At 38.0% G+C, this 22,812-nt stretch overlaps 1 protein-coding gene across 1 annotated transcript in view; it reads left to right on the forward strand.

Annotated features, from left to right (window-relative positions):
- The window catches only part of NME8 (NME/NM23 family member 8), a 39,787-nt gene extending 23,656 nt beyond the window's left edge, over positions 1-16,131 (forward strand). Inside the window, exons 10-16 of the mRNA XM_059711283.1 lie at positions 1,574-1,743; positions 6,598-6,742; positions 7,419-7,526; positions 10,474-10,625; positions 11,228-11,372; positions 14,922-15,169; positions 15,779-16,131. Of these exons, the coding sequence (XP_059567266.1) occupies positions 1,574-1,743; positions 6,598-6,742; positions 7,419-7,526; positions 10,474-10,625; positions 11,228-11,372; positions 14,922-15,168 (967 nt within the window). The 3' untranslated portion in view covers position 15,169; positions 15,779-16,131. The remainder of the gene's footprint in view (positions 1-1,573; positions 1,744-6,597; positions 6,743-7,418; positions 7,527-10,473; positions 10,626-11,227; positions 11,373-14,921; positions 15,170-15,778) is intronic.
- The last annotated feature ends 6,681 nt before the right edge of the window (positions 16,132-22,812 follow it).

The following is a 22,812-nucleotide window of genomic DNA, read 5'->3' on the forward strand; positions in this document are numbered from 1 at the left end:
TATATTGGGTGCGTATATGTTTACCAGAGTTATTTCTTCTTGTTGCAGTGCTCCCTTTAGTATTATGAAATGGCCTTCTTTATCTCTTTTTATGTCCTTCAATTTGAGATCTAATTTGTCAGATATAAGTATTGCTACCCTGGCTTTTTTTTTCATTTCTATTCGCCTGAAAAACCTTTTTCCATCCCTTCACCATCAGTCTGTGTGTGTCTTTTTTTCTGAGGTGGGTTTCCTGTAGACAGCAGATATATGGGTCATGTTTTCTTATCCACTCAGTTACCCTATGTCTTTTGGTTGGGGCATTTAATCCATTTACATTTAAAGTTATTATTGATAGATACTTGTTAGTCGCCATTTTTATTCTTTACCCCTGTGTTCCTTCTTCATTTCCTATTTTTTCTTTTTAGAGCAGACCCTTTAGCATTTCTTGCATTGCTGGTTTGGTGGTAATAAACTCCCGAAGTCCTTTTTTGTCTGTGAAGCACCTGATTTCACCCTCAATTTTGATTGATAGCCTTGCTGGGTACAGTATGCTTGGATTCAGACCCTTCCTTTGCATGACTTTATATATTTCATTCCATTCCCTTCTTGCCTAATGTGTTTCTGTTGAGAAATCAGTCGCTAGTCTGATGGGGGCTCCTTTGTAGGTGACTTTCTGTCTCTCTCTGGCTGCTTTTAAGATTCTTGCTTTGTCATTGGTGTTTGCCAATTTAATTATAATGTGCATTGGCGTCGGTCTTTTGGGGTTCATTTTGTTTGGGACTCTGTGAGCTTCTTGGATTTGTGTGAGTTTTTTCTTCCCTATATCAGGAAAGTTTTCTGTCATTATTTTTTCAAATAGGTTTTCTATTCCTTGCTCAGTTTCCTCTCCTTCTGGTACCCCTATTATGTGGATGTTGTTTCGTTTTGTGTTGTCCCAGAGTTCTCTTAGGCTCTCCTCCTGCTTTTTAATTTTTTTTTTCTAGAAGCTGCTCTGCTTGGGTATTTTTTCCTACCTTGTCTTCTAGCTCACTGATGCGGTCCTCTGCTTCTTCTAGTCTACTGTTGATGCTTTCTATTGTGTTCTTTATAGCAGTGATGTCATTTTTCATTTCTTCTTGGTTTTTCTTCATTTCCTCTTGGTTCTTACACATATTGTTGAATTTGTCTTCCATTCTTTTCATCCACCTTATGACCATTTCTCTGAATTTTCTCTGACATGTTGCTTGCCTCCATTTCGTTTACTTCCTTTTCTGGTGATGCCTGTTTTACTTTCATATGCGGGCTGGTTCTTGGTCTCCTCATGATCTCTCTTCTCCAGGTGTTTGGTTGTGTAGTTCTCTCTCTGCTTTCCGTGAGGAGAAGCAGGGCTCCTTGTAGTCGCTCTGTCCCAGATCCGGTGTTTCCGGGTTACCAGCCAATCTCTGGATGCCGGGTCTTTGGATGTATACACTTCCAATAATAGCCACTTGAAATTAAATTTTTATTTGTTTTATTAAACTCTGACTTATTTGTAAACATATTATCAGTTTTAACTTTCTGTCACGGCTATTAAACTTCAGTTTATAATCTTAAATTATATTTTGAATTTCAGCAGTTTAGAAGAATATCTGGTTAAAGAAAATATACGTCAGTTTTGTGATGTTGAAGAGGATGTAGATACTGTTAATAAGCTTATTGATATCTTCTTCCCTGATTTTAAAAACATGAAATTAGAAAAGACACTGGCATTACTTCGACCAGATCTCTTTCAAGAAAAGAAAGGTAAGAAATAAGGTACAAATTGTTTATTTCATAAATGGATTTGAATAAACCCTAGTGTAATTACATTAAAATATATTATTTTAGGACTTAACTTTGAAGAAAAAGCACCTAAAGTAAGAAATTTAGTTAATATTAATTTACTGATTTTCAATAACAAAACCATTTTCAGTAAAGAGTTTACAAAGTATTTTCTAGCTTATAAATGTTGTAGAAAAGATTTTAAAGTGACAGGAATTATTATGTAATAAAAATTGGTAGTTTTCATTTCTGAAATGCCTTAACTCAAAGCTTGGGTCAACCCCTCATTAATAGTATGATTTGAAAAAGATACTTTATCAAGTCTCTTTCTTCTAATATAGAGAATATTATTGAATGCAAACTCTAACTGAAAAAGAAGAAAATAAAATTTTAAAAAGAACAAAAAAATTAGATGAAAATAAGAAAACATAAATACAGTGCCTACACTTAAAAAGTGCTAATTATTTTTAACCTACTCCCATATTCACATGGCAGAGTGAAATGCAGAGTAAGAATACAAACCATACATTCACACTATTAATTATTTTTCATACCTAGTATATGAAAATACAATACTTTATATTGACCTTGCATTCTCTGACTTGCTTTAACTCAGTGTTAGAATCTTTGATGTCATCTCCTAGGGAATGTCTGTGCAGACCAGGATTTCTCAACCTCAGACCTACTTACATTTGGGGCTAGATAACTGATAATTTTTGGCTGAGGGAGGCTGTGTCATGTGCACTGTAAAATGGTTATAACACCCTTGGCCTCTGCTCATCAGATGTAGCACCCCTGCGCACCCCCATCTTCCCTCTCACCATGCCTTGTTGTGACAACAAAAAATGTCTCCAGACATTGTCAAATGCACTCATGGGGGATAGAATTTCTGGCCAAGAACTACTGATGTAGACAATAATAACACTGAAAATCAAGACAATCTGTATGCCATTCTTCCTTTTGCTTGCATCATTGGACTGACTGGCTAGAACTTCCTGTATGATGTTGACTAGGAGAGGTGAGAGTAGACAAGTTTGCCTTGTTCCTGACCTTATAGTGAAAGCATTCAGTTTTTTCCCATCCTATATATAAAAGTGTAATATGCAAATCGACCAAACAGCCAAACAGCGGAACAACCATCTGGACCACCATCCAGATGACCATCCAGGACCACGCTATGACACTATTGGCTCCAGGCCAGCCAAGGTGGGTGCAATGCTATTGGCCGGGGGTCCAGCCATTGCCCCATGATTGCCCCACAGAGGGAGGCCCAGACCACCAGCATGTGGGGGGAACAATGGTGGTGGTGGTGGGGGGCCTCCCTTGCGAGGGAAGCTTGGGTCCTGGGTGCCAGAAGGAAGCTGGTGCTGGCAGCTGAAGGAAGGAAGGCCAACTCTTGCATGAATTTTGTGCATTGGGCCTCTAGTTAAGTATAATATTAGTGCTATATATCCTTTATCAAATTAAGGAAATTTCCATTTATTCCTAGTTTGGGGATTTAAAAAAAATCATGAATGGATATTGCATTTTCTCAAACATTTTTTCTGTGTCTACTACCGTGATTATTACTTTTCCTTGAGTTTGATAATAAGGTAATTACTGTGATTTTTGAATGTTGAAGCAGCTTTGCATTCTCCAGATAAATCACAATTGATTGTTGTATATTGTCCTTTTTGCATACTTCTGGATTTGATTTTTAAATATTTTGTTGAGAGCTTTCATGCTTATATTCATGAGAATTATTTGTTGTTTTCTTATAATATCTTCACCTGGTTTTGGTGTCAGCATAATGCAGGCCTCATAAAATAAGTTGTCACTCTTCTTTATTTTTTGGAAGAAACAGTGTATAATTGATATTACATTTTTCTTAAATATTTACCAGAATTTACTAGCAAAACTATCTGGTCCTATAGTTTTCTTCTTTGGAATGTTTTGTTTGCCTTTTAAAATATTTCTTAATATTTACATACTTGTTAAATGAATAGATTTTTATAAACTAAGACAGCTATAAAATTATAGAAAAATTAATAGAGTACAGAGTTCCAATATGCATGCTTAACAGTTTCTCCTATTAACATATTATTGTGATATGTTTTTAAAATTAATGAATATTGACACATTGTTATTGGCTAAAATTCATAGTTTACATTAAAGTTCTCTATTTTGCACATTCTATGGGTTTTGATAAATGCATATCATGTATCCCCTTACAGTATCATACAGAATGGAGTCACCTAGTCATTCCTCCCTTCCACCCTCCTATCCTTAGGCTACCACTGATCCTTTTGGTGTCTCTATAGTTTTGCCTTTTCCAGAAAGTCAAAGAGTTGGAATCATATAGTATGTAGCCTCTTCTTTTACTTAATATGAATTTCAGATTCCGCTATGTCTTTCTGTGACCTGGTAGCTCATTTCCTTTTGTTGCTGAATAATATGCCATTTTATGGATGTACCAAAGTTTATCCAGTTACCTATTGAAGGACATCTTTATTACTTTCAGTTTTTGGCAATTATGAATAAAGCTGAAATAGGCATTAATATATGATTTTTTGCATGTGTAGACATAAGTTTTCACCTCAGTAGGGTGAATACCTAGGAGCCTGAATACTGGATCAAATGGTTAAACTATGTGTAGCTTTGTAAGAAACTGTCAAGTGCCTTTTAAAGTGCTGTACCATTTTCAATTCTATACAGCAAGTAGTGGGAGCTTCTGTTGCTGTGCAGGTGGTGGTTTAGATTTTTTCTATTCTAATAAGTATGTAATGTTATCTCATGGTTGTCTTAATTCACAATTGCCTAATGACATGATGCTGAGCATCTTTTCATATGCTAACTTCTATTTCTATATCTTCTTTGGTGAGATGTCTCTTCAGATGTTCCCCCCCCCCCCATTTCTTAATGGAGCTATTTGTTTACTTATTGTTGAATTATGAGTTCTTTGCATATTGTGAATACACGTTCTTTAATATCTGTAGTTTGCAAAGATTTTTCTAGGTTTTGGGCTCTAGGTTTTTTGTTTTTTTAAAATATATTTTATTAATTTTTTTTTTTATACAGAGAGGAAGGGAGAGGGATAGAGAGTTAGAAACATCGATGAGAGAGAAACATCGATCAGCTGCCTCCTGCACACACCTTACTGGAGATGTGCCCGCAACCAAGGTACATGCCCTTGACCGGAATCAAACCTGGGACCTTTCAGTCCGCAGGCTGACGCTCTATCCACTGAGCCAAACCAGTCAGGGCTGGGCTCTGTGTTTTTTTAAACAGTGTGTTTTACTGGAAAGTTTCTGTTTTTAATATAGTTCAACTTGTCAGGTATTTTTATTGCTCTTTTAGTGTTTAAATTAAAAAATCAATTTAAACCCTAAAAGGTTATCAGTATTTTCTTCTCTGTTATCTTGCAGAAAGTTTATAGGTTGGAACTTTACATTTAGGACTATAACCCATTTCATTTAATTTTCATGAAAGGTATATGGTCTATGTCTAGATTGATTTTTTTTGCATGTGTGTGTCCAATTGTTCCAGCACCATTTGTGGAAAAGACTATCATTGCTCCACTGTATTACCTTTGCTTATTTGTCACACTTCAGTTGATATATTCATGTGGGTATATTTCTGGGTTCTCTATTCAGTTCTGTTGATCTATGTGTGTATTCTTTTGCTTATCCCTCACTAATTTGATTACAGTAGTTTTAAAAACTGTTTTTAATTGATTTTTTTAGAAAGAGAGGAAGGGAGAGGGAGAGTGAGTGAAACATTGATGCGAGAGGGAAACACCAATCAGTTGCCTCTTGAACACTCCCAAATAAGGATCGAGCCTGCAACCTGGGCATGTACTCTGACCAGGAATCAAACTGGCGACCTTTCAGTTCATGGGATGACGCTCAACCAACTGAGCCACTCCAGCAGGGCTGATTATGGTAGTCTTACAGTCAATCTTGAAGTGGGTAGTTATCAGTCCTCAAAAAATGTTTTTGTCTTTCAATGTTGAGTTGGTTATTCTGGGTTTTTGTGTTTCCATATAAACTTTAGAATCAGTTTTTCAATATCCATATCCACAAAATAACTTGTGGACACATCAATTGGTTGCCTCTCACACATGCTAGGGGCACAGGATCGAGCTTGAAAATGAGGTACGTGCCCTTAACCAGAATTGAACCCACGGCCTTCAGTCCACGGGCCAACACTCTATCCACTGAGTCAAACTGGCTAGGATGCATTTTTTGTGTACTAATGTAAATTGTGTTGTTTTAAATGTCAAATTCCAATGTCATTGTTAGTATATAGGAAAGTCATTTACTTTTGTACATTAATAGTAACCTGCAATTTTGCTATAATAGTCTCTTATTAGTTTTAGGAGTTTTGTTGTTGTTTCTTTGGGTTTCTACATAGACCATCATATCATCTATGAACAAAGACAGTTTTATTTTCTCCTTCCCTATCTGTATACCCTTTATTTTATTTTCTTGTGTTATTTCATTAACTAGTTTTTCCAGTCTGATGTCAAGAGAAGTAGTGAGAGGTGAGAGCCCTGCCTTGATGCCAGTCTTAGAGAGAAAGCATATAGTATAGAAAATATTTGCTAATGAGATACTTCAGTGTGTGTGTGTGTGTGTGTATGATTCTTATGTCATGTAAAATTGGAAATACCATTATAATTTAATATGTTAAGAATATTGTTCACCTTAAATTAAAATCTAATGAACTATTTTTGCAAGTTTTTAAATTTCATAATAGAATAAAATGCATTATATGTCCCCATGATAATATATTCTATATTGTGTATATAACCACTAACCTAGCAATTTAAAACTTTTCATGTTACTTTTTGTTTAGAGGATGTTTTGAATATTATTAAAAATGAAGGCTTTAATATACTGATGCAAAGGCCACTGGTATTATCAGAAGAAGAGGCACGCACACTGTGCAAGGAATATGAAAATGAAAATTATTATGAAAAGGTGATAGAAAACATGACCAGGTAAAATAAACTTCAGGTGTAGAAAGCACAGTCTGATTTATTTTTGAATTATTTAAATCTCCTCTTAACCTTTCTGCTCAAGTTGCCAAGCCTCTCAGTTTTGTAAACAAGCGCTGAGTCTGCTTTTCGAGCCAGTCTCCCTCCCATGTCGATTCTCTGTTAACTGTCCGTCTTGTCTAGTCCTCCTGGAATGTTATTGGAGCAATGGAAATACCCCAGGTGAAGTTGCTGGAGTCCAGTTGAGTTAAATGCCAGGAATCCAGGGTGTGCAACATCATCAATTCCAAGCAGAGAAAACTGATTGACTCTCAAGGGCTTTGGTAATCTAAAGATCTAGGAGAGGCAGGAGAGGCTAGAAATCTGTCAGGTTTCTAAAAGCGTAAGTGAAATAACGCCTGGGGCTGAAATCCAGCAGGAGGATATAAATCAGCAGGAGTATAGGAACAATATAGGAACCATTGTATTAGAACCAAGGTCTCCTTTCCCCTTTCATTTCTCTGCTTTCATCCTTTTATAAATATGCTTTTAAGAATACACCAATGGAAATTAATTTTAGATTCGGTAAAAGGGTTATCTTGACTTTTTGTAGTCTATTTAACAAATATACTTGTATTATCTCTATATAATTAGCTACTGAGTCAGATTTTTATTAACTTTGTTTTTAATTTTCTAACAGTGGTCCATCTCTAGCTCTTGTTTTAGTGAGAGAAAATTCTTTGCAACACTGGAAAGAGTTAATTGGACCAAGTACTGTTGGAGAAGCTAAAAGATATCTTCCAAACAGGTTGGATTCATATCATAGGTCCCAAACTGTTTTCGTAGGAGCCATTTTAATTCCCTTTTAGATATGGGATATAGGAACCAGAGTTCTAGTTCAAAGGAGGTTCTCAGGGTAGCTGCTCTTCCTGGGTCAGAGTGGACTGCTATTGGCTGGAGGCCTAGCCCAGGGCCAACCCGAATACTGCTAAGGTTTTGCAAGAGAAGGCTGCGGGCTGTTTGGTTTGGAACTGGGAAGTAAGTGATGGGTACCCAGGCAAAAGGCCAACTCTTGGCAGAAATTGCAACCCCATCCACTATTTAGGAGAAATTCTTTTGAGAAGGGTGTGATGGCAGCTTCAGGTTCATAGTGGATCATAAGCGTTTCAAGACCATCATGACTGACTTAATACGTAGTCTCTACTTGGGCAGGAACTGTTACTAAGTTAGTCAACTAAACTTTGCAATCGATTTAACACATGGTATGCTACCTGGCACATAGGGGGTACCCTGTAAATATTTTTGACCTTAACTGTTAGGCTTGCTATCACCTGGGGGGTGTGGACAGTATCTCATGCATCTACATTCTTGGGAGGTAGCTGATGGAAACAAACTGAATTGCGATTTGCTTGAATTCTCTGCGCCAGTTGCAGAGCAGGATTCAATACAGGGAAGGAAGGCTCTTGCTTCAAGTGAGCAAGAATAGAGGTGCTCCATCAGGCACAGCAAACCAGACACATTTGTTTACACAATAACAGTACTTATGAAGCCTCATTGACATAAATATTGAAATAATCTTCTTTTGGGCAGGATATCTTGAATCTGACTTGTCTTGAGTGGGCACCATTTATCCCCTATTTAGCCCTGCTCACTTAGGTCTTTGCTCCTGTACCAGAAAATAACTATCAAGGATGATGTGGGTTGACCACTGTGGATGGTGTGAGCAGAGTGTCCTAGGTCCTCTTAGTGAAATGTTGCACAGAATTCAATGCATAGCATTAGAGAGAGAGGAACGACTCTCAACACAGCCTGTGCCTGTAGGCACACTCTTCGAGCAATTGTGGTTCCAGGTGTGGAGGGAGTACACCAGCACAGACACGTTTCCTCCAGGGGAAGCTCCGACTGACTGACTGCCTCTCCCACCCCACTGTTGTGAGGATTCCCATCCAGAGCCCTAAGGATCCCTATCTTGCAACTGACCCTGACCATTCTGTTTGAATGGTTCCCCTTTTCCAGTTTCATTGCTTCCACCCAGGTCGTTCATGTTGTTTTAGAGATAACTGTCAACAGAGCTCTGTCCCTTTTCTGCACGCAAGTAGCCGATTTTGCATTCTGCATTGCTTAATCTGAAATACGGTCACTATATTTATCTTTTACCAAAAGATAAATATAGTAACCTCTCTATGCTATCCTTACACATGCACACACTCACACTTAATGTATACGCACTTCTTTCAATAATCATGTCTAGCAGCTGTTTTGTCAACTATTGTGCAGATTCCCCATCCCTGGCAAGCACAGGCTCCAAGGAACTTCGGCCACAAGCATCTCCAAATCAGGGTGTGAGAATCGTCAAGGCCTGAGTGGGAAGGTCAAGTTGGACAAATCAAAAATGGGTCACTGAAACCAGAGAGGCACAAAGAGAGTCTTGAAGCTGAAGTTAGAAAGCCAAGTTTCCAGTGATGTTACCCTATTAAATAAACAGGAAGGGACACTATTCACCATCACTGGATTTTGAGGATTGGCTGCTCAAAAGTGCGTGTAAAAGGCAGAAAATACAATGAACAGTGAGCATCTCCTCTGTTAAAATATACATAGATACATACATACATACATACATACATACATAGGTACATACATAGACAGATAAAGAGAAAAAAGGGGAAACAAAAAACATCAAGCAACAATTCATGTAAGAGATATATATTTATCCATTGTACAGAAACAGAACCAGACTAATTATCTATCCCAACATGAATTGTCCAGCACCATCAGCATCCCTACTGCTTCTTCTTTTTAAAAAATATATATTTGTATTGATTTCAGAGGAGAAGGGAGAGGGAGAGATAGAAACATCAATGATGAGAGGGAATCATTGACCAGCTGCCTCCTGCATGCCCCCTACTGGAGATCGAGCCTGAAACCCGGGCATGTGCCCTTGGCTGGAATCGAACCTAGGACCCTTCAGTCCACAGGCCGAGCTCTATCTACAGAGCCAAACCATCTAGGGCTCTACTGCTTCTTTATACACAGAATTGTCCTGTAGGCTCCTCCTTTGTTGCTGCTCTTGCTTACTGGGAAGGTTCCACTGCAGTTTCTCCTGGATTTGAAGTTGATAGTTTGGTATCTTTGGTGTAGAGTCAGATGCCATCTTTAGTGCTTGATACTATTTAGTGATCAGGTTCTGTGCTTTGTCACCCTGCTAGGGCATCCATTCCTCCATTCACAGTTATCTGTCAATCTCCATTATCAGGATTATTTAAAAGTCTGTTCCTCCCTCCCTCCCTCCCTCCCTCCCTCCCTCCCTCCCTCCCTCCCTCCCTCCCACGTTCCCTCCCTTTTTCCCTCCCTTCCTCCCTCCCTCCTTCCCTCCCTTTCTCCCTCCCTTCCTCCCTTCCTTCTCTTCCTTCCTCCCTCTCTCCCTCCTTTCCACCTTCCCTCTCTCCCTCCCTTTCTCCCTCCCTTTCCTGCCTCCTTCCCTCCCTCCTTTCCTCCCTCCTTCCCTCCTTCCCTTCTTCCCTCCTTTACTTTCATTTATGTCTTTATTTCTTCCTTTTTAAAGACTATTGCATCCTTGAAATGAAGTCACATGCCCCAGACCATTCTGCAATTAATTACTTTTTAACTATGTCTAGATCAGGGATGAGTTGCTTTTGTCTGATAATTTTGAACAATTTATACAGTGTTATATTGTGCTCTATGTTATGTTATGTTGTTATGCCATAATAGTTTTTAACTTGTTTTCTTTTCTCAAGTTTGTGTGTACAATTTGCAATGGAAAACCTGCCAATCAATCAGTTGTATGGAAGTGACTCGCTAGAAGCTGCCGAAAGGGAAATCCAGTATTTCTTTCCTCCTCAAAACACTTTAGCAGTGATTAAACCTCAGGCAACACACAAACAAAGAGGTAAATATTTAAAAATGAAAGCCAATGTGTACATTTTCTTCAAGTTTAGTGAAATCTTTCAAACTACAGAAAAGTTGAAGGAATAATGCCAGTTCTGAACGTAGCCAGAGTACAGCCACTCAAGTTTAAGCTGTGGGTGAAACTTTGACAAGATTTACTTTATTTAAAAAAGAAAAGAAAAAGATTTACTTTATTTCATTCCCTCAGTAGCTCCCTCCTACTTCAGGAGGAAGAGTTCGGATTGGCTCTCACCTTCAGTTTTGATCCAGCAAGAAGTTTCCTGGCCCTGGTAGCAGAGATGAAACATGTCTTAACTTTTAGCTCAGGAGCTGGTCCCTCTTCTCCCGCTTTCATAGTCCACTCGATGATTCAGGTGGTTTCTGGAAAGATGCATCTCGGAGATGAAACACCTACAATAACATATTAAAGTTCTTCTGAATGTCAGTCTGGTGCTTAAATTCAATTTAGTTTAGCATAGTTTTGCCTTTTAAAACCACAGTATGCAAATAAAGCTATTACCATCCTTAGTTATTTCAATCTACTTGAACATGGAGCAAAAGTGGAGGCAATCTGTATGATGAGCAAATATCTGTTTTCTCTAGAGATGATCTTCAACCGTATTAAAGAGGCTGGATTTGATATAATACAGATGAAGGAAATTGTGCTAACCAAAAAGCATGCTGACAAAATTTATTATAAAATAGCACAGAAAGACTTTTATAACAGTGTGTTGGAGGTATTATCTGAGTAAGTTTCTGAAATATAGTTCTTTGCGTTATAAGGAAGTATCTGTTCATTGTAGAAACAGAAAAATATAAAAATTAATTAAAACATTCCATCTAATCTCATTCATGGAAAGACACCTTATTAATATTTTGGGTTCATTTTCCCCCTATTTCCTTCCTTTCCTCCCTATATTTCTCTCTCCCCTTCCTCCCTTCTCCTTATTCCTTTTTTTCTTTCTTTCTCCTTCCCTTTTTTAAAAATTAGTTCTTCACATTAGATATAGAGGCTATCTGGGTTTAAATTCCTGTTTACCAATATACTTTCTCTGTGTCTTAGTTTTCTTATATGTATAAAATGGGGATAATAATAGTACCTAACCCAGTGATGGCGAACCTCTTGAGCTTGTCAAAATTTTGAAAAACCCTAACTTAACTCTGGTGCTGTGTCACATATAGAAATATTCATAATGTTTTTTTGATATTTGCAACCATAGTAAAAAAAAGATTTATATTTTTGATATTTATTTTATATATTTAAATGCCATTTAACAAAGAAAAATCAACCAAAAATATGTATAAAATGAACAAAAACAGAAAAACAATGTACATTTAGGAAAAAATAATAAAAACAATGATAATCAAATGGTACGAAAACTAGAAATTAGTGACTTTTTTGGTGTTGAAGTTTGCTAATTCTTCGATTGCAGGTTCATACTTTGTGCACTTCAAGGCCAAGCAAGCGCCACTAACTTCATCTGTTAGCCGGTTTCTTTTGTTCGTTTTAATATTATTTAATGCTGCGAACAGTCTCACAAAAATATGTTGATGAAAAAATCGTTAGTGAAGCCATTGCTAGATTTTTTTTTTTTTTTTCAAGATCGCTAGATTTTTTATGTCGCTAAAAGTGTCAGGTACTCTGTTCCAAGCACTCAAAATTTCTTGTTCATAGTTGCGCTCTTCTTCATTATTCAAACGATTTTGTTCCAGATTTTCAAGTTTCGACCTTAAGTCGACAAACACACGAGTCCAAATGCTACCTTGAAAATCTGCAAGTTGCATCTCTAAATCGTCAATTTGCATCCATTGGAAATCCTTTAATTCCAAAGTACTGTAAACAACTACACCCGGATACTTCATTATTTTAATGGTCTGTTCTAGGCTTCTAAATTGGTCGAATCTTTCGCTGAACTGTTCAAATAACGAGTTTGCTATATTCTGGTACATAAGTATGGACTCCATTACACTCGTTGTAGTGGCCTTCTCGAAATACTTTTTTATCTGAGGAAAATACTTATAAGTTTTAGTTTCAATATCTCACTTGAAAGTATTAAGTTTACTTTCAAAAGATTTGATGTATCCAAACATAACGTCAATATTTTTGCCAAAACCTTGTAATTTTAAGTTCAGTTCATTCATATGAACAGAGAGATCTGTAAAAAACATCAAATTGCTGACCCACTTATGATCATTGATCTGAGGAAAGTTTGCCAGATCCTTATTCTCAATAAATACCGTAATTTCTTCAAAGCACTCCACAAATTGCTCAAGTACTTTACCTCGACTCAGCCATCTCACATTATTGAACATCAGTAGTCCACTGTAGGTTGAATCAACTTCCTGTAAAAGTGCAGAAAATTCTCGCTTGTGAAGGGGTCGAGAAGATATGAAATTCACAATTTTTGTTACAACTGACATTAAATCCTTCAATTCTGAGAATCCTGATTTGGCACACAACACCTCCTGATGGGTAATGCAATGAAAAGGTACAAGTGGATGTCTAATAGCTTCCATAAACAATTTCAGGAATCCCATATTTTTTTCCACCATATTTGGTGCCCCATCTGTCATGACTGACACAATTTTAGAGATATTAATGTTTAGGTCACTGAATGTTTTTATAACAACTTTACATATTTCGCTTCCTGATGTACTTATTGGCACTGATTCTAACTTTATCAACTCTTCTCTCATTGTGAGACCATCAGAATATCTAGCAATAATGGCCAACCGAGCATTTGATGTGACATCAGTAGTTTCATCAAGAGAAATCGAAAAATATTTACAGCTATTTAAGTCTTTTTTTTAATTGATGTTGTACATTTTTGTTAAGATCTATTATTCTGTCTTTGATAGTATTTCAACTGAGTGGTAACTCAGAAATTCTTTTAATAATATCATCTTTATTTTTCATATCATGAAACAGAGCTGGTGCACATCTTAGAAATGTTTCCTTAATAAATTCTCCATCACTGAGGGCTTTTCTATGCTGAGTTATGGAGTGAACAATACAGTAACTTGCTGTTGTTAAATTTGTAGAGCATCTTACAAATTTAATGATGGAATTTGATTGACTTTTATAGAGGTGTAGCTGCCTAGAAATGTATTCCTTCCTTTCATCGATACTTTTTTTTTTCAAGAGCTGACAATGATTAGTTTCAAAATATCTCTTTACATTCCACGTTCTGCTTACTACCGTTTCATTACACAGTATGCACAATGATCTGTTGTTTCTGTCGACAATCCCGTACATCTCGGTCCATATGTCTTGAAAGGGTCGGCTACTGCTACTTCCACTTCCTTTATCATTCAGTCTTGCTTTTTTATTTTTTTTGATTCTCCATCACAAGGTTGCAAAAATAAATAAATATAAATCATGGCGTTTTTTCTAAAAGGTTGATAGGTTTCTTACCTATTAACTTTTTGCAGTGCTGTTGCACTGACTCCTGGTGCAAAACAATTCAAAGATAATATGTATAACCAACAGATATATGGTGCTGTAATCAATTACCCGACACGCAGAATGTCTCGTCGAGCACTGTTGCACTGTGTATCTTTTTCTTCTAACCCTCCCACTCCTGTCTCCTAACGAACATGGCGATCAAGTGCATCCATTTGCCGAATGCACCTGAACGCACAGGAAGCTTACCCGAGGCACGTGTTCACAATAACGAGGCCGTTTCCAGAATTGGACATTTTGTCACTCGAGTAAAAATAAAATGTCATGAGTAAAGATTAATCTCTTTATAGTGCAATTCTTAACCTTTTTATATTAATGTCAATATTGGAACAATGTATCTTAGATGTTTTCTGATGTACATGTTTACATCTGGTTTTAGAATTGCATTATTGATCATGAGTAACGTGAGTAATAATATTACTCGAGTGATGCCCAACTCATTGAATTATGCAATTTTTTGTCTCTGTCGATGGGTGTCTCCCAAAATGAGTTCGCGTGTCACCTCTGACGCGCGTGTCATAGGTTCGCCATCACTGACCTAACCTATAGGTTTGTTGTGAGGGCTAAATAATCGATACATTGAAAGTACTTGGAACAGTGCCTGGGATATATCTATGGATATAAACTACAGCATTTTTCTAGCAGTGTTTTTCTATGCCTGTTGGAAGAGGGATAAATGAAACAAACAAAAAAGAAAGCATTAAATCACACTAATAAGTACAAAGAACAAAGACAAGCTCTCTGGATGAAGCTGTGGCGTTCTGTCTGTAGCCATGTAGGCAATCTATACAGTTGTAAGTGGCCCACGTCTTCTGAAAGCACCGTTATTTGCAGGGGTCCATCTTTGGTCATGATTCTGAGCAAGTGGGATGCTATTGCAGAATGGAGACGATTGATGGGTCCCACAGACCCAAGTGAAGCAAAGTTCTTGTCCCCAAACTCTCTCCGAGCTGAATTTGGAATAAATCTTTTGAAAAATGCTGTCCATGGATCATCTAATGCCACTGAGGCAATGCAAGCAATTCAAAATATTTTTGAAGAGGTTGATCCTGAGAATCCCGAGAATCCCGAGGAAAACTAAAGTACAGTACCTCTCTAATAACTGTTATTTCCTTTTCTTGGGCTGTTACAGTGACTGGGTCTAGGACAAGGTTGTTCCAATCAGAACATTCCCTATGTTCCTGACTTAAACTATTTCCTGCCAGACATATTACATTGCTCCATAGCAACCTTGAAGCCTCAAAGCCAAACTTTGTGCAGGCACCTGGGACATAGTGGAGTAAGCAAGATATCTTTTGGGTTGCAAGCCTTGGTACTGAACTATTTGTGCCATCTCTCAGGACAGTCTCATGAAGTCCCTCTCCTTGACTCCCCTCCATTTCTCCTCTTCGAATTGCAAAGGTCTCATAAGGCAGCCTCAACTCTATTCATTGAGTGTTTGGAAACTTGGAACCTACTTACTATCTGTGGGTGACATATGATAATATGATAGGATATTCGAAACCATAAAGCAAAAGGCAGTCATTTCTATTCCTTGGCAAAGAGCAACTTATTTGGGGAGCATGTGGATTGAAACTGCTTAGTTGTTGAGGGAAAACTTGAGAACATTTCTATCCTGGGCATTGTGGGAAGTGGAGTGTGAGATAGGTGACGTTTGCCATCAAACTTACTTGCCTTCTTTATTTTCAAAGACTCTTCACATGTGCAGTGTTGTCTTCAGCTGGATGAGCCACATTGAGAATCCGTCCACATAATGAGAAAGCATTGTGAAATGGAGCAATCCCTCCATACCCATTCAGGTCCCCGAGGGAAAGAAGAGTACATCCTTCCCTTAATAGTGTCATTTAGTCTAGGCTTTCTCTAGATGTAAGAACATTGTATCAAAACATTAAATGCAAAAATAAAAGTAGATTCTGGCATACTACTACTCATCCCATAAGTCTTATTTAATTACTAGAGGCCCGATGCACGGAATTCATGCAAGGGGCTCAGCCCCCACCACAGCAGCGGCCGCCTCTGCCTTGGCCCCCAGTGTGGCAGCTTTGTCTGGAAGGTCATCTGGAAGGACGTCCAGGAGGACGTCCGGAAGGACGTCCGGTCTAATTAGCATATTATGCTTTTATTATTATAGCTAGACTAAAGCGTGATTGTATAACCCATAAACATTTATGTTGGGAAAATATGTATTGTATATCTGCTTGAACTGTGGGTTTTTGTTTAGTAAAACACTGGTTGAAAGTTGATACGTTCAGGGAGATGCAAATGTAATGGGGAGACAAAACTCACAAAAACTATCTAACCATAACCACCATAATACAGGACATTATTAAGCATGACAGTGATGAATAATTTGTGTTGATGAGGTTAGTGCAACTACATTCTGTTTATAGCATCTAATAGCAACCTGGTATAGATCTATTCTAACATTTGCACATTCCTCCCTTTTTTTTTCCTTCTTTTGATGAGGTGAGCATTATGAATAGTATCAGAGACTTCAAATTAGTGTATAATACAGTGCTGAATTGGCTGACAGGTGTGTATTTTGATGGGTAGGAGCTTGAGAAGGTAAGAGATGAAATAGATCTTAAATAAAGGGTACGATTTTCAAAATCGAAAGTAATGAAGCAAGAAAGCGAATTTAGTTTTAAAAGTTTCTAAGTAGGTATGTCTTGCTATTTATACACATATAAGGACATTTTGATGCTGCTTTTACTATGCCTACTATACTAAATCATATCATTCTAAGGGATAGACTTGTGGGACTGTTTCAGACACGCAAGACTCTTTTATTCAGCTCATGCTATATGCTGGACACTGCCACAGGGCTGAGTACACACAGTCCTTGTTCTAAAGGGGCTCAGGACTCTAAAAGCAGGAGATAAAAAAAAAAAATTGGAGTGCTTTGAGCAGATGCATATAGGAGATGGCGAGGGAGAATGAGATACAAACCACCCAGGCAGGAGGCATTGCAGTAATCAATGTGGAAGATAACAGCAATCTGTAGAAATTGTGAGTTAGCGATAAGTGGAATGATTAGAGAATCCTTAAAAGGCTGCATTGCATCCACAGGACTTACGATTGATCACCACTCTATCAAATAAATGGGAAAAGACAATGCTTCCTGGCTTGAGTAACTGACGGGATGCTCCAACCATTCCAAGACAGGGGACCCAAAAGAGAAAAAGAAGGAAATGCCATGAGTTCTGTTTTGCTCATGTGGGGAAGTCGGCATCTGGGTTGGGAATAAGTCAGGCCCTCAGTGTAGCAGAGCTAAGAAGGCTCCATTGAAATGACATCAGCAAAATGGTAGAGTAGGCAGCTGTAAACTCCCATCCCTCCTTGGGGACATTGAAAACATAAGCAGAAACTGTCAGGACAAACTTTATCAGAGCTCTGGAAAATAATCAAAGGTTTACTGTAACCAAATGAGTACTGAAGCAATAAAGGGGCAACTAAAAAACGGTATGAAAGCTTTGTGACATTTTTACTTGCCCCATCACTTCCCCAAATTGATCACATTCTTGAAGGTTACAGCCTGTGTTCTCAGCATGGGACTCCAGTCTTTGGTGCCAAAGAGAATAGGGCAGATATTATTAACTAACTAGAGGCCCAGTGCATGAAATTCATGCAGGGGCAGGGTCCCTAGGCCTGGCCGGCGATCGGGCTGATCTGCGGGGTGATCAGGATGCCTTGGCTGGCCTGGGGCCTGCGGGCTGGGGACAGCTCCTGCGTTGAGTGTCTGCCCCCTGGTGGTCAGTGTGCATCATTGTGACCGGTCGTTCCACAGGTCATTCTGCCATTTGTTTGATTTGCATATTAGGCTTTTATTAAATAGGGTTATTGAGTTTTTCTTTTCTAACCTGTCTGGAGGCTACCTGAAGGATGACACAAGGAACGTTGAAAACAGGGATGTAAACATGTACACCAATGTTCACAGCAGCATTATTCATAATAGCCAAAAGGTAGAGAACACCCCAGTGTTCATCAACAGAAGAATGGATGAACAAAAATGGTATATAAATACAATGGATTATTACTTAGCCATAAAAATGAATAAAGTATTGATACATGCTACAAAATGAATGGACCTTGAAATATTATGCTAAATGAAATAATCTAGACACAAAAGGACAAACATTATATGATTCCCTTCGCACGAGGTACCTAGAACAGGCAAATTCATAGGGACAGGAAGTATACTAAAGGGAAGTAGATGTGGGAGGGAGGGAGAAATTGGGAATTATTGCTTAATTGTTAAAGAGTTTCTGAATAGGGTGATGAAACATTTTGGAAATACATTGTGTTGTAAAATGTACAAAATCTAGTCACATTTGAATTATCAGTAAGGATGTTTCTCAAATTTTTAAAATTGCATTTTCTTCAGAATGCATTTTTTAAAAAACGAGGGTAAATTAATTATCAGCTTTCTTTGGATTATGCAGAGGAATACGCATCGTGTAAATCTTCACCTTTCCCACTTCCTTCACATTCTGCTCTCCTTCAAATCAAATCCTTTTATCGACTGTATACATGCTTGAGAGTGTTTGGGTATCCATAATATAGTTGTGTTAATTGGTGCATTGTTATTAAATGGTCTAGATAGAACTTCAAAAGCATTAAAACAATAAGCTCTCTAAAAATTAATAATGTACCTCACCAGCAGATGGCAGGCTTCACTCAGTTGTCTATATATGTGTACGGTCTGTACAAAGATTTTATAAACAAGATATTGAGAAAGGTTATTTCTTTTAGATTATAGAATTAGTCTTGAGGTAACTAGTCAGAAATCTAATAATGATCAAAGAGATATTGTTACAGAAAAACCGGACCAGAACCAAACAGCGCTCTGAGAGTTTGGAGTTACACTTTATTCACCGCGGCGGGCTTAGGGAAATAAATCCAAATCTAAGCAAGGCTACAAGCAGAACTTCCCTTTTTATAGAAGAGCCAGCCCTTTGTGTGCTTGCTGGCGGCGGCCTTGAAAACTATACAGTTCTATCCGATTAAAAAATGCACCTGGCATGGCATTGGGTGTATCTAGTCTCTGGCCTACAAGGTCAAATAGCTAAGGTTATCTTCCTCACTATTCAAGCAGGCTAGAAAGCAAAGTTACTTTTTCAGAATAAGAGGCCGTCTAAAGAATAGGAGAGAATTCCAAACAGTAGTTTTACAGAATAAGGGTTTTCCTTCACAATATAGTCAATTACACTTCAGTTTTTGTTGATGTTGGTCTTGAGGGTATTGAATTTAGTGGGTGGGACACCACAGCATGAGGAAGGCACATGGGGGCTGGGATTAATCATACCTGGGAATATCTTCTTGGCCCTGGGAGAAAGGTTAGAAAAGGCTAGAAATTGTCAGGGCTCCAGATAAAGGGGCTGATTTTGATTCTCAGCTGGACTTCAGGCAGAAAAACCACACATGTGTTTTGGACTACTGTCAATGAGGCGATTGGAGACTGCAGTATTGGTGGGCACACATTGAGAGCTCTGAGATGAGTTTTGTAAGAATGATGAGTAACACATGATAGTGAGGAGATGGGCTCCCAATACAAGGACTGGCTCAGAAGGTAGGCCAATGGTATGCCTGTCAGGGAAGCACCTCTATCTCAACAGCCAAGCAGAGCTGTGTCTTCATGAAGTTCACCATACAGAACAGTCCCCATTGTGTAGTACAGGCTTAGACATGCACCTTGACTCTGAAACCAGTTTCTTTGAGAGCCCTACTAAGCCCCTCTGGTGTCTTTCCAAGATAGGGCGCCTGAAGCATTCCTGATTTGATCCTAATAACATCCCCTCCCTGGATCCTGTTCCCTAGGCAGATGCTCTGTAGAAAATGGAATCTTTTCCTAAAACGGGCTCTGCTCTATCTGAGGGTCCTCCTCTTGGGCTCTCTTGGTGCCCTTTCTCTTCCCTGGAAGGACCTCCTGACTCGGATGCTTGCCTGAACTGTGCCTGAACTTGTTCACCCTTGGAGCCTACTTTGGACGAACCTCCCAAGCCAGTTATTTAAATGCTTTTAATAATGAAGTAAATTTTCCACATGTTATTCAGCTGCTAAAATATTTCAATGACATAATAAATATTTGAAATTTTTAGAGGACTAGACATGTTAATGAACTTGAAAAAAATCCATCCGTATGGTTCAACAGCAGCATTTTAGATATTTCTCAGTACCGTCATGGAATTTTATTCATAATACCATGTTCTGCTTAATGTCAGTTCTTTATATTGTACTGTATTATTCATGTTATTACAAGTTTGTGAGATTTGGTTTCAGCCCTCTGGTTGTGAGTCTGCTGTCAGCTAAATTTTATTGTCAATAAAGTATGATCTTTTTCCCTCTCAAAGTATATCACTAATGTGATCCAAACTTCTAATTATAAAATGGTCCTCAACGAGATGTTGCAGCTACATATGTTAGCATTATTGAATTATAAAACTGTTCTCTTACAAATATGGCAGCTAGGTATATTAGGCTTATGCTATCCGAACAGGTAAAGGCAAAATTACACATCATAGCATTTCTTATTGCCATTACATACCTCTAAAATGTTTGTGGTGTTTTTTTTTGTTTTTGCATTCTAGTATAAAGAGACCTTTCTTGGATAGGATAAATATGTAAAATCTGTAGTCATACTCAACACATTTTCTCTTCAATAAATTTGAAATAAACTATAAGGGACATAAAAGTTTTTGAGGTTTAGGGATTCAAATAGTGTATTGATGACAATTACAAAAGTCGACAGAGGCATTTTGTTGCCTGGCACCACCACTTTATAGATTTTGCTGAAATGTAGTGGCAAAATCTCAATATTTTTATCACTGTCATACTGTGATGGCCATGAGGATGTGAGTCTAGACTCCCACCACAGGGGCCATAATTATCCAAGTATCCGGACACCACAGTCTGAAATCTATTGCTACCTTTGTATCAACACCAGGCTGTCCCTGGGCTGCTCCCGGTCCGTGACGGAGCAGTAGGATACAGAGGCAGAGCCATCCCAGGAGATGAGGGGCTCCCTGATGCTCCCAGTAGCCTTGCCAAACCGTCTTTAACATCAAGGCAATCTGAAGTGCTTCCTTTCCTCTTTCCAGTTCAGCTCCTGCCTGTTCTCTCTCTCAGGGGTTTTCTCTACTAGAATCCTTTCACATTTACTTTAATTCCCTCTGGGTGTCTGCTGCTCTGATGACACAGATTAACAAATACATAATCAATGAAACAGTTTTCATGTCTGTGTAGCTTAAATTCATCTCTCTCATTTTTGTCGTATCTTCTAATTGTAAAAGCAACATGTTTATTAGAAAAAATACCAAAAAACCTATCCATGCCCCATTTTTTTCTGGTCCTGAGAATTCAATAATAGTAGAAAAAATATTGTCACAAAACGGTGTCCTACCCTAGCATGCCTGGGAACCACATTTAAAAGTCTATTCTCACAAGTTATTGGCAAAACAAACTCTCATACATTTATGTTTTGCAGCTGTGAAAAATGAAGCTTCCATTGCATTTCTTACAGGGAAAAAATATTTGTGTCATTATTAAATCCATATATGCAAACAAGGAGAACGTATGAAAAGATTCATATAAAATGCTAATTTGACATTTGGGGTAGCTCTTTTGATATTTTGGGTGCTTTTGTTTTTCTTTTTGTTTATCTCTTTTGTTTGAATAATAAAAGGGGGATGTTTCTTTGCCATCATAGTGTCAAGAATTTCCTGGGGTTGGAGAGGGGAGTACTGATGTTAACACAGATCCCTATCCAGGTACTTGATCTGAGAACACAATACTGCTTGCTTATTAGTTAAGTCACAAAGGTAACAATAAACTACAATTTTTGGCATGTCTGTCAGTATAACATATCTCGCAGTATAAAATGCTTTTTTCAAAAGGTATTTTCTGTTAGGAAATATGGTCAGTATTAGCACATATTATAACCTGAAGCAGAAATTTGTTCTCTTGTTTCTTTCGTGACAGATGAGTATTCCCTTAGTAGCACGGTTTTATGTTACTGAAAAACAACTGCACTTTGGACAGCTAAGGTGAAGTTGTGTAACTCTGGGGCCCAAGATCTTTCTCTAGCTACATGTGTGACATCAGTCAAGCCCTGACATCAACAAGCTAGATGATGACCTAACATCCCATTCGACTTTTTTATTCCATGCTCCCAAATAACCATTTTTCTTTCTGAATTGGTGATAACAGCAGGTAGAGACTTGTGGTAAATTTTTATTTATTTTTTATTCAGTAACTGGTTCCACCAAGCAGGAGTACCCTTAAGCTAGCTCAAGTAAAAGAATTTTACTCTGAGTTTGCAGTGGGCAATCCTCTAAGCATTCAAGGCCAGAAACCGAAAGGGTGGTCAGACTGCATTGGTTTAGAACTGGAAAATAAGAAACTAAGGTTATTTATTTAAGTTCTCATATATCTTATAAGAAAGCTGGAAAGAGAAAAAAATCTATTGGCATTTCTGTTAAATCCTAATTCTTTGGTTTCTCTAGCTGATAAATTATATTAAATTGGATTCATTTAAAAAATTAAGATGGTTGCATAGGTTTTCCCCCAAAGTTGAGAACTCTATCTTATCTATCTATATCTATCTATCTATCTATCTATCTATCTATCTATCTATCTATCTATCATGTATCTATCTATCTTCTATATCCACTTCAAGGTGATCAGTCATTCATTTCCCAGCTGCCTGGAGGTTGGGAGTGGCTCGCAG

This window comes from Myotis daubentonii, chromosome 10, assembly GCF_963259705.1.
Source record: "Myotis daubentonii chromosome 10, mMyoDau2.1, whole genome shotgun sequence".
Lineage (NCBI taxonomy): Eukaryota > Metazoa > Chordata > Mammalia > Chiroptera > Vespertilionidae > Myotis > Myotis daubentonii.